General features: G+C 42.1%; 1 protein-coding gene across 1 annotated transcript; it reads right to left on the bottom strand.

Moving 5' to 3' along the window:
* Nucleotides 1-2644: 2644 nt before the first annotated feature.
* Nucleotides 2645-15533, bottom strand: LOC123076066 (LEAF RUST 10 DISEASE-RESISTANCE LOCUS RECEPTOR-LIKE PROTEIN KINASE-like 2.1). Its single transcript, XM_044498507.1, has 3 exons — nt 15299-15533; nt 4518-5279; nt 2645-3711 (listed from the first exon to the last, which is right to left on the bottom strand). Exons 1-3 carry the CDS (start codon nt 15531-15533, stop codon nt 2645-2647), a joined length of 2064 nt encoding a protein of 687 aa, XP_044354442.1.
* Nucleotides 15534-17220: the final 1687 nt, after the last annotated feature.

Genomic DNA, 17220 nt, shown 5'->3' with positions numbered 1-17220 from the left:
CTGCTCCTTCTATGGGCAAAGTGGAGGCTGCAGTTCGAGGACTTCAAGGAGGAAAGGAAGACATGGTTGCTTCTTGGAGAGGTGAGCTTCCTTGCAGAAAAATAAATCTCTAGAGTTGTTTAACTGAATCTTTTCCGTTGTCATTGTTATGTTGAAATAAAAAAAATTGCATGAATTGTTATTGGTCACTCAATGCCTAAGCTGTTGTTGGTAAATTTGAAATTGGGTTGTACTCCAAGAGTCCATAAGATGTCATTTCCAGATGTGGTGGCTAATTTCAGAACTTAGCACCATTTTCTAAAAATAGGGTTGGGCAGTATGAGCCAACCACATGGGAGGATATTTCAAGAGAATAAACTGATTGTAGTTGCCGAATTGGTATTAGTAAGTTGCTGTTCCAACTTCCTAGAGAACCACAGGGGTTCTTTTGTTATCTGAAAATGCTTCTAATGTGTAATTCATCTAAGGAGTCTTTTAGTGTTGTGATTCAGCCCTCCTGCAAGCGGTCATCTTGGAGCTTTCCATTGCCTCCAGCGAATGTCATCTTCCAGCTTGTGACCTTGCCCCCAAGTTTTTTCTTACTGTAGTAAGCCACAAATGCTTTTCTATTGGTTATTTTAACTGATCAGAATACTCCAAATAGAAACCGTGATAATAAGATTGCCCCCTTTTGTGTTTTCTATAGAAAGTAGCCTCCATGCTTCTCAAATCTGGGTGCTGTTTTGTCCAGAGGCTTTCATTTACAAAGAAGCACATCGATGGAGAAAAAAGGTGTGGTGAAAGGCAATCTGTTTCAGGTACCTCTGTACTGATTAAAACATATGAGCAAGGTTGCCAAAATGATATTCTATCTCACAATGTTTTCTAAAACCTGACCTCATAAATTTGTTGTTTTATTAAGAAGTACCGTACATATTTGTTCTCTACGTCTTTTTGTCCAAAGGTTTTGGTTTCATTATCTTCATTGTGTTGGGATTTTAGAAGCATTGAGCAGTCACATGGCAAGTACAAGGAACATCATCACTACAACAGAGAGGTTGAAATAAGAAGTTGAGGTGATCAATCAAGGCAATAAATTGTATCATATTCTTCTGAATGAAGAGGTACCTATCTCCACTGTTTCAAAATCAAATATCGGAATGGTGCTTTGTTTTTTTTACTATTATTTGTTGCAGCGCATGGCGACGCTGATGAGCACTTGTGTTTTTGACATGCTGCGCGTCTGTTTTTGTCGACCTTTGATTCATGTATATATGTAAATTCTTTGGAAATGTATCATATGAAATGTGAATTCATAACTCTATAGTTCATGTAATATATATTATGTATAATCTCAATAATGAAATACCTATTAATATGAAATTCTTTTTTCATTCGTATCTTATTTTTCCTGACGGTTATAACAGACTAGGATATATCACTCCCTACTTTGCCAAACCAATTTTTTAAACACTATTTTGCCAAACCTGACACCCACATAACCCTTGCTCACGTTTGAACTATGTACTCATCACTTAAATATCTCACTAAGTTTTTTTTGCATGGTTTGACGTGCATTGCACGTGCACACTTACTAGTGAAGAAAAAGCATGGCTCTATTTGCTTGTGTGAATACCACCCACTGAGCAAAGGACCAAGTACGTATGCATCTTCTGATTCCACCATAAATTTCTGGGCTACAAATTATTGGGATGTATCCTCACAATGTTCAAATTGATACAATTTAAGCGTCTGGATTCTGACATTTTAAGCCCCGTAGTTAGACTGTAAATCGTGTTTACAGTGTTTTTGAGGAAATTTCTAGTCTTGAAAGGCCTTTGAAGACCCCATGCCTTTTAGTGGCTGGAACACAACACTCATCGAATACCCAAACAAATTTTATTATTTTGTGATCTAACTTATTGATGCTGATATGCTCCTGTTATCCAATATACATGAATTTCTATATATCTAAATTGTTGATCCCAGTTACCTGAAATTCTTTTATATGCAACTATGCCAACTTAATATATCATCATGCATGGGAAAGGAACCACCTTAATATGTATCACAGGTGCTACTTATATTAAAATAATAATTTACATTTATACAATAATCAGATAGTATAATAAATTATATGTATTTTACTAACAATTCTTGTATTTTTAATTTAAATACTAATGTTGCATACAACCAAAGCCCATTGAAACAATTACAAGCCATTCCCGCGGCACTTCGCGGAGTATCTTCTCTAGTATTTTATGATACAACAACAAATTTTGTGCGTTTCGTGAATTCTCACTAATCATCATATAAATTTTGGATTCACCAGACTTATCTGCCCCAAGAGTTGGCAGTATCTTTCTAATGAGATAAAATAAGAGACGAGGTGGATTTCTAGTCATAGGCTTGTAGGATTTTTCAATTCACAAAACATATCTCCTCGTATCCAGTAGAACTTGCAGTTTCGACTTCCATATTATGAGCTGAACTTAGAATTTTTGAATTCACAAGTCCTATCTCAATAGATACGGTAGAACTTGCACTTTCTACATTCATGTTGTGAGCTGAACTTTCACTGGAATAAGAGTTAAGCGTGTAGGTCAAGTTTCCTGCATAATAATAATTGCATAGAAAAACAGAGGAACAACATGGGAGTAATATCTTACAGCAATTCACAGAAATTATGCTTTGGTGGCATGTCCAGATCATCTGAGCTTCTCTTAAACATTTCTAGAACATTTGTTATAGTAGGGCGATGCACAGGTAATACTTGTATGCACCACAAGCCGATTAAGGTCATCTTTTTCGCCATTTCCTCAATTCCAGTCGTGACTTTACATGCTTGTAATCCATCTTCTTGATCAAAGTGGTCGTAAATCCAATCTGGAAAATATTTTTCACTAGAATTTGTAACAATTGATTTTACATTTCTCCTACCTCCAACCATCTCTAGCAGCATCATCCCATAACTATAAACATCAGACTTAGTTGAAACCACCCCGAAGGTTCGAGAGTAAACTTCTGGGGCAATGAATCCAATTGTTCCTCTAGCTCCCGTCATTGAAAGCTTGCTCTCCTTTGTATGACACAATTTAGCTAGACCAAAATCAGCAATCTTTGGGCTAAAATCTTTATCTAGAAGGATATTCTGAGGCTTGATATCGAAATGGATGATGCGTGTGTTGCAGCTATGATGCAAGTAATCAAGGCCTCGAGCAATCCCGATTGCTATCCCATAGAGCCTCTCCCATCCTAAAATTTCCTTGGCGTTCTCTGAGTAAATGTATTTATCCAAGGAACTGTTGGGCATGTACTCATATATTAGAGCTCGTTTTGATCCCTCTAAAGAAAACCCAAATAAGCTAACAACATTAACATGAGAGGTTCTTCCAATGCTCATAACCTCATTCACAAACTCGTCCCCATTTTCTTTGCAGCCATGCAAGAATTTTACAGCAACCAGACGGCCATCATGCAGTCTTCCTTTAAAAACCACACCATAACCACCTTCTCCCAGCTGATTGTTGCAAGAAGATGTTATCTTCATTACCTCTGAGTACTTGTATCTTGTTGGAGCTAGGGGTCCATGGGATACTATCATGGCCTCATAATTCTTTTCAGTGTTACTGCTAGTTTTCTTGCAAATGAACCTTAGTCTTTTCCCCTTTCTATGCCATATCAGCACATAAAGACATGTAAAGAGCAAGGTTGCAGCAGCTGATGTCAAACCTGAGATGAAAGAAGATGTTATTTCCTCTTGCAAACCAGAAGTTATAGTAGTCATTGTGATTTCCAAGACCATCAGTAGTTTAAATTTCTCTTTCTGCAAGATTACATCATGGCAAAGTAGCAACAAGCTATCATAATTTGCTCAGTTTTGTAAACTGAGAGTTGCTTGTTTCAAATTGTACTTTTAGAATCGTCTTTCAATTATTACAGACATGATAAATTTGAAAGTTACTATTTTGTCATGGAAAATCACTATTAGTAAACCACTGATATTTAAATCAATACATATGAAAAGATGGCAAAAGTTTTAGCGTACCTATTAGCATAATCTTCTTCCCTTTCCTCTTGCTACCTGGAATTAATATAACATTAATTGCATTTATGAGTATTATTAACTGGTAGTACTTTTACTCTAATGACCATATATAATGGCATATTTTGAAGTATAAAAAACCACCGGAGTGGCATATTTCAAAAGCCACTTTTTGTAGTGGCATTTTACGATTTCGAAGAGTTGGCAAGCAGAGTTTTTTTTTCCGTTACCCATTCTTTTGGTGTACACAAGATCATACACAAGATTTACAAATGATTGTACCTATAAATAGCCCTAGTGCATGCATGTAGGTTCGTTCCATCCATGTCAGCACGTATGTAAATTGTTTTTGTAGATCTTTGCTTAGTAAGTGAGGGCACTGCTAGTTTATGGTTGGTTTATCAAACATATATACTTATTACTTCAAGTGTTCAATTTATAGCGTGTTGTGTAATTTTGAGTTTTACAGGCAGTTGTGATTTTGAAGGCTTACCAGCGCATGTCGACTCGTGCATTTTGCCAACAGAGCAGAGGCACGCGAAGGCGGCAGACTCGTTATTATATCGACACTGCCCGCCACTCGCACTGCAGGAAGAGCAGTCCCCAGCGCCGGTGCCTGCCCAATCTAGGACGAACCCGCTCTTCAGGAGTCGACTGTAGTTTGCCGCCGTCAAGATAGCTGCCTCCGATCCAAGCACCGGGTGGTAAGCGTACATGCAGTTTCCGGTGGGTATTGCGGGCGGCATGTTCCGGTCGTAGCTGCCGCCGAGGTACACGGAGATGGGCCAAGGGCAGCTGGGCACGCCGGTGGCGTTCACATAGTCGCGCCCACACGGCTCTGTCCCGTTGCAGTCGTAGAGGAAGCACAGGGCCCGGTTGGTGGGGCTGATCTCAAACGGGGCAAGAGGTAGGATGGTCGACATGTTGAAGTCGATGCAGCACACGGCGTCGGTGCCGTGGGTGACTCTGTCGTGGGACACGAGGAAGGACCTGGTGTCGTAGTCGATGTCGTGGACGTGGATGCCAGAGCCCCTCAAGGAAGCCACGGTGCTGTTGCCGGCGCACCGTAACTCGAAGGCCGGGTGGCCGCAGGAGGAATTCGACGGATGGCTCTGGCCGCCGAGCCAGAATGGGTACTTGATGGGGAGTTCCCCGCATGTCACTGGCTCACACTCGGCATGCGTGCGTTGATGGAGTAGGAACAGCGAAATCAAGATGTGGAGCAGCGAGGTTGGATACATGCCAACAATCTGATCTGAGGAGACAGATCTCGTAAACGGGGAGGATGGCGCAAAGCTCAAGTGAGTGAAGGACGAAGATAAGGGAGATGATAATATATATAAGCGGTGTTAGCCTGCGATTATTTTTTTCTGTGGGGATTAGGCAACGACTTTGACGGATTCGGTCAATGCGTTTTGCTTTCCGTACCAACTAGAGAGAGTGAACGTGAAACGGCAACAGAAACCGGGTACAACGTTGTCCAGCAAAGACGCGGCAACAAACCTAGGGTGGTTTGTCAACGTCCATTGTCTTGATTAATATTTAGTTGGCAATGTTCCACGGGTTTATGGCAAAGATATTTTCAGAATAATGCATTAGTTGTTATGTTTAGAGCAAGGAGAAGTTGTCGTAAAAGATGCCTATGATCTGGACATTGTTCTGGATGCATGGTTCGTTATGAATCCCACACTGTCACTACTCACTACAGTTCCATAAATTTTTCGAAGCAAGTAGTGGAGCATTGCTTGTCTAGGGTCTATTAGATGCGCCTTAGGTTTTCAACTGGCAATGTTTCGTCTAATTTTATGAGTTTAACAGATACGTGAATTGAGAGGCAATCGACGTTCGTTTGGTGGGTTGGGAAGGAGAAGGAAAGAGGCCATGAGCGAGAGCATGAGCACGGCCGATTGCATCATGCATGACGGATGGCACAGGTGATACCACATTTTACATGATATTACATCTCAGAATTCAAATTGGAAGTTTTCAAAAAAATTGAAAATAATTGTGACTGTTCATAAGTGCGTCGACAATACCTAAAAGTTTCTTTATATGGTGGACAAACTGACACCATATCTTACGAATATTCATAATTGTTTTTGATTTTTTTTAAATTTGCAAATTTGAATTTTAAGGAGTGGTGTCATATGTGTGGTATCATGTGATATTTTTCCAGCTAGCTTCTTGGTCAATATATATGTTGGTTGTGCAGTACGTCTAGTTGGCTTCTTCTCTATATGTTGGACTTCCTTTTATCAACAGAATTGGAGATCATTGCTGCCTCGGACTATTTCAGGGTTGACAGAGCAAAAGTTAACTCCAGCTTGTGTGGTTCTAATTATTAATTTTTGACCAGTACTGTTTCAATTTGGGAATTTTCCGGGCATTGGTGGGGGTTAACGTACGATGAAGATAGAGTGTCCCTTCATCTGATGTCAGTTTGTATGACTGGGTTTTCCTTGTTGTACAAGTAACAGAGACAACGATTGATCCAACACTGACACATGTATTTGCTGTTGCTTGACTAACGAATGGATCAATAGTTGGACATTTCGAGAGTTGATACGTTGTCTTCTATTGGCTCCCTGTATAAAACAAAAAAAGAACCATCTTTGTGGGCAATCACACGCTGACTTTTGTGGTAAAAATGATGCATGATCTGGGTATGTTATTGTACACTGCGGCTGCTAAATGACTGTATACTAATTCAAAAATCCTAGTAGACAGTCGCTAGCGCTAATTCGAAATGACTACTAAATCAATCGCTAACACTAGTCCCTTCAATCTAATCATGTTTATCACCAAGTCATTGTACTAGGCTGCTAAGCATGCACAATAGCGGAAGAAAATATGGTAATTCTACGTGGGAGACATCCGCTGGGTTGTCTTCCAGCAGTGCAGCATCCCAAGATTTGCGGTGCGATAAATTGGATGACGCCAATGTTTGTTGACCTTGGCGGCTTGGTTTTGAACTTGGTGCTCGATGTTGGCCTTGGAGGGCTAATGGAGCTTCTTGATGTAGGCGGCTTGCTTGTTGGCATCCATACGTGTCCTCTCTTGGAATGATAGTGAAAGTAGATCAAGAGGGGTGAGCGGGTTGAAGCCCTACACCACATCGAATGGGGTCCTGCGCATTCTCGAGTGGAGAGCACGTTCTTGGCCTACCTTTAGTTATTATAGTACTCCCTCTATTCCTAAATATAAGTCTTTTTAGAGATTCTAATATGGACTACATATAGAGCAAAATGAGTGAATCTATATTCTAAAATACGTCTATACACATCCATATGTAGTTCATATAGAAATCTCTAAAAAGATTTATATTTAGGAACGGAGAGAGTATAATTATCTAGTTGATAACAACTTAGCGTGGGAAAGCATGATTCATGAAATTGTTAGTATGCACATGGTAACTAAAATATGATGCTATAAAGCTTCAATAAAAGCATGCACGTAAGCAAAGTAAAGATGATCACACCGGCCTTTCCGGTCACTTCAGAATATATCATCATTATTGCTCAACGGTTGCTCAAATTAATGTTCAATGATAGAAGCAAGTGCAACCAAGACCATTTGCTAGAGTACCCGCAAAATAAAGACAACACAAAAGAGAAGATCTTTTTTTTTTGGATTTTCATTAGCTCAAAACATGAAGAAAATGAACAAAAGTAACTATTTTTGTTGTTTTTCCTTTTGTGAAGCAAAAAGTGCATCAAGACGCAAACGAATGAAAATATTTTTGTTGTTTTCAGTTGAAACATAACAACTAGTAGTTTAAAACCATTTTTGGTCTTTTTGAAACATTAAAAAACAAGAATGACAAGAAACTTCGAAGGGATTTTTTGCTTTTCAATTTTAAAAAGGAAACAAAATAGAGAATGTTTTTATTTTTTAGATTTTCCAAAAAAATTGTATAGCTCACAAAAGAAATTTGAGAAAATAGTTTTGATGTTTTCTAAGGTCATAAGAAACTAAGAACCAAAAGAAGAAGGAAAAAAATATTTTTGGTTTTTTCTCAAGTCACAAGAAAACGTTGAAAATCAAACGGAGATGCAAACAAATTAATATTTTGTTATGTTTGGGCTTTTAGAGAAGAGAAAATAAAACGAGGAACAAAAGAATGCAAATGCAAGGAACATGAAGTTATCTTAATTAGTCTTCTTATATTTTGTGGATTTTTAAATAGAAGGTATAATCATAATTATATTAGTTGTTTCAAGTAAGAACATCACATTAATATAGGTTCCACCAGACAACAATTATGAAGGCAATGAACCTTAACTCAGCCAAACTAGATGAAAACTACTTGGTGAAATTCGGTTCTGTACTCGAGAGCGATCCGATCCCTATAAGTAATAACTTCGCGTGTTCGTGCTGGTCAGCTATTACCATGCTTTACGTGATGCTTGCATCACATGTTGAGATTGGCGATGGTAGGTGATTACGCACCATTTCTAGGATCGAATTCAATAAAAAAACTAGAGAGTTTCGGGAACATTGTTTTTTGTGGCGCATCCTATTTGAACACCACCTAACAGGCCGGCCACATCACTATAGAGCGACTCCGCTGGTGATCTAGGCATCGCCAGTGTCTTCTCATTGTCGTCGTCGGTGGTCTGGTGGGGGCAAAGAGTGTGTGGTTGGGGCTACGATGGAGGCCTGGGATCCTGGATAGCAGGCGCTGCATGGCCCGATGGGGAGATGTGTGGTGGCAACTGCTACCTCGATGCTGTATCGCATGTCTTGAAGGAAATATGCCCTAGAGGCAATAAGAAAGTTGTTATTTTACATTTCCTTATATCGTGATAAATGTTTATTATTCACGCTAGAATTATATTAACCGGAAACTTGATACATGTGTGGACAAAACACCGTGTCCCTAGCGTTAATCAAAGATGGTTAAGTTTCCTTACCATAGACATGTGTTGTCATTTGATGAACGGGATCCCATCATTACGAGAATGATGTGACGGACAAGACCCATCCGTTAGCTTACCATATTGATCAATCAGTTTTATTGCTATTGATTTGTTTATATCAAATACGTATTCCTTCCACTATGAGATTGTGCAACTCCGGGATACCGGAGGAATACCTTGTGTGCTATCAAATGTCACAACATAACTAGGTGATTATAAAGATGCTCTACAGGTACCTCCGAAGGTGTTTGGTGGGTTGGCATAGATCGAGATTAGGATTTGTCACTCCGAGTATCGGAGAGGTATCTCTGGGCCCTCTCGGTAATGCACATCATAAGAAGCCTTGCAAGCAAAGTGACTAATGAGTTAGTTACAAAGATGGTGTATTACGGAACAAGTAAAGAGACTTGCTGGTAACGAGATTGAACTAGGTATGTTGATACCGACGATCGAATCGCGGGCAAGTAATATACCGATGGACAGAGGGAATAACGTATGTTGTCATAACGATTTGACCGATAAAGATCTTCGTAGAATATGTAGGAGCCAATATGGGCATCCAGGTTCCTCTATTGGTTATTGACCTGAGAGGTGTCTCGGTCATGTCTACATAGTTCTCGAACCCGTAGGGTCCGCACGCTTAACGTTCGGTGACGATATAGTATTATATGAGTTATGTGATTTGGTGACTGAATTTTGTTCCGAGTCTCGGATGAGATCACGGACATGACGAGGAGTCTCGAAATGGTCGAGAGGTAAAGATTGATATATAGGACGATGATATTCGGACACCGGAAGTGTTCTGGAGGGTACCGGGTACTTATCGGGTCATCGGAAAGGTGTTTCGGGCACCCCCGGCAAAGATATGGGCCTTATGGGCTAAGTGAGGGAACACACCAGCCCTGGTGCGCCCCTATAGAGGCCAGCCCTATGAGGACGAGAAGGAAAGAGGGTAGGGCAAGGAAAGTGTGGATTAGGATTCCTACTTCCTTCCCTCTCCCCCCTCTTTCCTTCCACCTCAGTTATATATGGCAGGGGGCGCGCGGCTTGGGAAGGACTCCAAGTAGGATTCCTCCTACTTGGGCGCCTCCTATGCCTGTTCCTCCTTCCGTCCCACCTATATATATATGAGGAGGGGGGCGCCTAGCACAAAATGGCGCCCCCTCCACAGTTTACACCCTCGGTCATATCTTCGTACTGCTTAGGCGAAGCCCTGCGAGGATTACTTCGCCATCATCGTCGTGCTGACGGGACTCATCTACTACCTCGACGCCTTGCTAAATCAAGAAGGCGAGGGACGTCACCGAGCTGAACGTGTGCAGAACACGGAGGTGCCGTGCGTTCGGTACCTGATCGGTTGAAGCGCGATGAAGTTCAACTACATCAATCGCGTTGTGAAACGCTTTCGCTTACGGTCTACGAGGGTACGTAGACACACTCTCACCCTCGTTTCTTTGCATCTCCATGGATAGATCATTGCATGTGCGTAGATGTTTTTTGTTTTCCATGCAACGATTCCCAACAGTGGCATCCGAGCCAGGTCTATGCGTAGATGATATGCACGAGTAGAACACAAAGAGTTGCGGGCGGTGATCGTCATACTACTTACCACCAATGTCTTATTTTGATTCGGTGGTATTGTTGGATGAAGCGGCCCGAACCAACCTTACATGACCATGTTCATGAGACCGGTTCCACCGAAAGACATGCCACTAGTTTTGCATAAAGGTGGCTGGCGGGTGTCTGCTTCTCCTACTTTAGTTGAATCAAATTTGACTGCGGCCGGTCCTTGTCGAAGGTTAAAACAAAAAACTTGATAAATCACCGTTGTGGTTTTATGCGTAGGTAAGAACGGTTCTTGCTAGAAGCCCATAGCAGCCATGTAAAACTTGCAAAAACAAAGTAGAGGACGTCTAACTTGTTTTTGCAGGGCATGTTGTGATGTGATATGGTCAAGATATGATGTGATATATGTTGATGTATGAGATGATCAGCCTTGGGGTTGTCTCTTTATTGTATGAAGTGCAAGCGCCATATAAATTGCTTTACTTTATCACTATGCGTTAGCGATAGTTGTAGAAGCAATAGTTGGCATGACGACCACGACGCAACAACACTACGATGGAGATCAAGGTGTCAAGCCGGTGACAATGGAGATCATGAAGATGCTTTGGAGATGGAGATCAAAAGCACAAGATGATGGCCATATCATGTCATATATTTTGATTGCATGTGATGTTTATCTTTTATGCATCTTATTTTGCTTAGAACGGCGGTAGCATCATAAGATGATCCCTTCACTTAATTTCAAGATAAAAGTGTTCTCCCTGAGTATGCGCCGTTGCGAAAGTTCGTCGTGTTGAGACACTACGTGATGGTCGGGTGTGATAGACTCTATGTTCACATACAACGGGTGCAAGGCAGTTTTGCACATGCTGAATACTCGGGTTAAACTTGACGAGCCTGGCATGTACACACATGGCCTCAGAACACTGAAGACCGAAAGGTCGAACGTGAATCATATAGTAGATATGATCAACATAGAGATGTTCACCATTGATGACTACTCCATCTCACGTGATGATCGGCCATGGTTTAGTTGATTTGGATCACGTATCATTTAGATGACTTGAGGGATGTCAATCTAAGTGGAAGTTCTTAAGTAATTTGATTAATTGAACTTAATTTATCATGAGCTTAGTCCTGATAGTATTTGTATATTTATGTTGTAGATCAATAGCTCGTGATATAGCTCCTATTTTTTTTGATATGTTCCTAGAGAAAAGTTGAAAGATGATAGTAGCAAAAATGCGGGCTAGGTCCGTGATCTGAGGATTATCCTCATTGCTGCACAGAAGAATTATGTCCTTGGTGCACCACTGGGTGACAGACCTATTGCAGGAGCAGATGCAAACGTTATGAACATTAGGCAAGCTCGATATGATGACTACTTAATAGTTTAGTGCGCCATGCTTTACGGCTTAGAACCGGGACTTCAAAAATGTTTTGAATGCCACAGAGCATATGAGATGTTCCAAGAGCTGAAATTGGTATTTCAGACTCATGCCCGTGTTGAGAGGTATGAGACCTCTGACAAGTATTTTGCCTACAAGATGGAGGAGAATAGCTCAGCTAGTGAGCATGTGCTCAGAATGTTTGGGTACTACAATCGATTGAATCAAGTGGGAGTTAATCTTCCAGATAAGATAGTGATTGACAAAGTTCTCTAGTCACTATCACCAAGCTACTAGAACTTTGTGATGAACTATAATGTGCAAGGGATAACGGAAAAAATTCCCGAGCTCTTCGCGATGCTGAAATCGGCGAAGGTAGAAATCAAGAAAGAGCATCAAGTGTTGATGGTTAACAAGACCACTAGTTTCAAGAAAAAGGGCAGAGGAAAAGAAAGGAAACTTCAAGAAGAATGACAAGCAAGTTGCCATTCCTGTGAAGAAGCCCAAAGCTAGACCTAAGCCTGAAACCGAGTGCTTCTACTGCAAAGGGAATGGTCACTGGAAGCGGAGTTACTCCAAATACTTGCGAATAAGAAGGATGACAAAGTGAAAAAAGGTATATTTGATATACATGGTATTGATGTGTACTTTACTAGTGTTGATAGTAACCCCAGGGTATTTGATACCGGTTCAGTTGCTAAGATTAGTAACTCAAAACAGGAGTCCCAAAATGAACAGAGACTAGTTAAGGGCGAGGTGACGATGTGTGTTGGAAGTGATTCCAAGGTTGATAAGATCACCATCGCACACTCCCTCTACCTTCGGGATTATTGCTGGACCTAAATAAATGTTATTTGGTGTTTGCGTTGAGCATGAATATGATTGGATCATGTTTATTGTGATACAATTATTCATTTAAGTCTGAGAATAATTGTTGTTCTATTTACATGAATAAAACCTTCTATGGTCATACACCCAATGTAAATGGTTTACTGAATCTCGAATCGTAGTGATACACATATTCATAATATTGATGCCAAAAGATGCAAAGTTGATAATGATAGTGCAGCATATTTGTGGCACTGCCGTTTAGGTCATATTGGTGTAAAGCGCATGAATAAACTCCATGCAGATGGACTTTTGGAATTACTTGATTATTAATCATTTGATACTTGCGAACCATGCCTCATGGGCAAGATGACTAAAACTCGGTTCCGGAACAATGGAGCGAGCCAATGACTTATTGAAAATAATACATATCGATGTATGTGATCCGATGAGTGTTGAGGCACGCGGCGGGTATCATTATTTTCTGAACATCACAGATGATTTGAGCAGATATGTGTATATCTACTTAATGAAACACAATTCTGAAACATTTGAAAAGTTTAAAGAATTTTAGAGTGAAGTGGAGAATCATCGTAACAAGAAAATAAAGTTTCTACGATCTGCTCGCGGAGGCGAATATTTGATTTACGAGTTTGGCCTTCATTTAAAACAATGTGGAATAATTTCACAACTCACGCCACCTGGAACACCACAACGTAATGGTGTGTCCGAACGTCGTAACCATACTTTATTAGATATGGTGCGATCTATGATGTCTCTTACCAATTTACCACTATCATTTTGGGTTTATGCATTAGAGACAGCTACATTCATGTTAAATAGGGCACCGTCTAAATCCTTGAGACGACACCGTATGAACAGTGGTTTGTCAAGAAACCTAAGCTGTCATTTCTTAAAGTTTGGGGTTGCAACACTTATGTCAAAAGGCTTCAACCTGATAAGCTCGAACCCAAATCGGAGAAGTGCATATTCATAGGATACCCTAAGGAAACAATTGGGTACACCTTCTACCACAGATCCGAAGGCAAGATCTTTGTTGCCGAGCATGGAACCTTTCTAGAGAAGGAGTTTCTCTCGAAAGAAGTGAGTGGGAGGAAAGTAGAACTTGATGAGGTAATTGTACATTCTCTCGAACTGGTAAGTAGCTCATCAGAGAAATCCGTTCCCGTGATGCCTACACCAACTAGAGAAGAAGCTAATGATAATGATCATGAAACTTCAGATCAAGTTACTACTGGACCTCGTAGGTCGAATAGAGCACGTTCCGCACCAGAGTGGTACATTAATCTTGTTCTGGAAGTCATGTTATTAGACCATGGCTGATACATCTCCAACGTATCTATAATTTATGAAGTATTCATGCTATTATATTATCTGTTTTGGATGTTTATGGGCTTTACTAAACACTTTTATATTATTTTTGGGACTAACCTATTAACCGGAGGCCCAGCCCAAATTGCTGTTTTCTTGCCTATTTCAGTGTTTCGAAGAAAAGGAATATCAAATGGAGTCCAAACGGAATGAAACCTTTGGGAGAGATATTTTTGGAACGGAAGCAATCCAGGAGACTTGGAGTAGACGTCAGGGAAGCTTCGAGGAAGCCATGAGGCAGGGAGGCGCGCCCTACGCTCCTGGGTGCGCCCCCACCCTCGTGGGCCCCTTGTGGCTCCCCTGACTGACTTCTTTCGCCTATATATGTCCATATACCCTAAAAACATCGGGGAACACAATAGATCGGGAGTTCCGCCGCCACAAGCCTCTGTAGCCACCAAAAACCAATCGGGACCTTGTTCCGGCACCCTGCCGGAGGGGGAATCCCTCACCGGTGGCCATCTTCATCATCCTAGCGCTCTCCATGATGAGGAGGGAGTAGTTCACCCTCGGGGCTGAGGGTATGTACCAGTAGCTATGTGTTTGATATCTCTCTCTCGTGTTCTCGAGGTGGTACGATCTTGATGTATCGCGAGCTTTGCTATTATAGTTGGATCTTATGATATTTCTCCCCCTCTACTCTCTTGTAATGGATTGAGTTTTCCCTTTGAATTTATCTTATCGGATTGAGTCTTTAAGGATTTGAGAACACTTGACGTATGTCTTGCATGTGCTTATCTGTGGTGACAATCACTACTGGAATTAGCTTATTTGCCGACGGCAAAGAAGGTCTTTGCCGTCCGCTTACAAAAAACGGACGACAAAGAACTGGCTGATGGCAAAGAAGGATTTTGCCATCAGCCAGTTCTTTGCCGTCCGCTGGCTGACGGCAAAGAGATAGGTGGCCCCACTTACGAGCTGATTAGATAAAACTTAACGGCTCCCCCTCTTTGCCGTCCGCTAGCGGATGGCAAAGAGAGAAAAATAGCGGACGGCAAAGCATGGCGGATGGCATAGCACGGCGGACGGCATAGACCTAACTTCACTAACCTAACTAACGGCCGAGCCCCCCCACCCCCTTTCCTCTCTGTTTCTCTCCATGACCAGATCGACCCCCCGCCGCCCCCCAGCCGCCGCCCCCAGCACCTGCCGCTGCCCCCACCACCGCCCTCGCCACCCACCGCAGACTGCCCCGTCGCCCCACCACCCCGCCGCCCCCACCCGCCGACGCCCCATCGCCCCACCATCCCGCGGCCCCGATGCCCCGCCGCCCCACCACGTCGCCGCCCGACCGTCCCACTGCCCCGGCGCCCCGCCGGCCCCACCACCCGCCCACCACCCCGGCGCTACAGTCGCCCCCGGCGCCATCGCGGCCCCATCAACCCCGCCTCCCTGCCGGCTCCCCCTGAGCTCCATCGCCCCGGAGCCCTGCTACCCCCGTCGCCACCGCCACCCTGCCGCCCGCCGCCCCCGTCGCCACCGCCACCCCCCCGAGCTCCGGTGAGTTATTTTTTTTCTGTTTTTTATTTTTTTGCTGTTTAATTGTTTGTGTTAGATTTAGGTCTAGATATGTGTTAGTGTTAGTGTTAGATTTAGTGCTAGTGTTTGATTTAGGTCTAGATATGTGTTAGTGTTAGTGTTAGTGTATGTGTTAGTGTTAGTGTTAGGTTTTAGATAATTAGTTATATTATTAAAAGAAGTAGAAAAAAGATGAAAAAAGAAGAAGAAGAAAAGAAGAATATGTAGAAGGGGAAGAAGAAGAGAAGGAAAGAAGAAGAAGAAGAAAGGAAAGAAGAAGAAGGATAGAAGGAAACACCCCGACCCCGACACGACACCCCGACACCCCGACCCCTGACCCCGACACCCTGACCCCGACACCACACCCCGACACCCCGACCCCCTAACCCCCTGACCCCGACACCCCGACCCCGACACCACACCCCGACACCCCGACCCCGACACTTCTGGCGGAGGCGGCGGGGAGGCAGCGGGAGTTGGAGGAGAGGACGACAAAGATGTTGGAGGAGGAGAGGGCATGGAATGACATGCAGGCAAGGGCCATGTACGAGCTCCTTGTGGTAAGTTTCTTCTGCAGATTAGCCAAAACATTCATGTACTGTTTGTCTCATTACTAACTAGTATGACTGAGTCGTCAAAACCAAATGTGTAGTCTGTGTCCGAGAAGATTGGTCAGACCGCTCCGCCGATGCCAGTGATTGCTCCCGGGACCACGGTGAGTTTAATTTGAATGGAAATTACTTGCTAGTCTTAACATTTGAGTGTCATCATGCTAACGAGACATAGGAAATGATCTTTCGTGCAGCGTAACTCCAGACAAGCATCGCACGATCCTTCTCCAGCTACCGGCACGAGCCAGCCCGCTCCTACACCTCCATGATCATGGTAAGTTTCTCTAGTGTTTTGCTTAATAAATGCATAAAGACCTAGACTTAGCGTTATTTCCTCCAATATGCTTACCACAATGACATAGAGTTAGCTTCTTTTCCTCCAAAATGACTTAATAAGCTTACTGACCTCCAAAACCATCCATTTTACCTAAGTTAGCTCTAAAACGATCTATACTTAGCTTTGTTTCCTCCAAAATGACCTAAGTTAGCTCTAATATGCTTAGTTAACTAGGTTTGCTCAATAATGACATGTACTTAGCTTACTTATGTCAAAAATGGCATAATTAGCTTAGTTAGCTCATAAACAATCCATTTTTTCCTAAGTTAGCTCTAAAATGACCCATTTTACCTTAGTTAGCTCATAAATGATCCATTTTACCCAAGTTAGCTCTAAAATGACCCATTTTACCTAGACTAGCTCCAAAATGATCCATTTTACCTATGTTAGCTCTAAAATGACCCATTTTACCTAGGTTAGCTCCAAAATGACCCATCTTACCTAGGTTAGCTCCAAAATGATGCATTTTACCCAAGTTAGCTGTAAAATGACCCATTTTACCTAGATTAGCTCATAAACGATCCATTTCACCTAGTTTAGCTCACAAACGATCCATTTTACCTAGTTTAGCTCCAAAATGACCCATCACACCTAGGTTAGCTCTAAAATGATGCATTTTACCTAAGTTAGCTCATAA

Source organism: Triticum aestivum, chromosome 3D (genome assembly GCF_018294505.1).
Source record: "Triticum aestivum cultivar Chinese Spring chromosome 3D, IWGSC CS RefSeq v2.1, whole genome shotgun sequence".
NCBI lineage: Eukaryota > Viridiplantae > Streptophyta > Magnoliopsida > Poales > Poaceae > Triticum > Triticum aestivum.
Note: the sequence above shows the minus strand (reverse complement) of the source record. Positions and strands in the feature narration are given on the sequence as shown.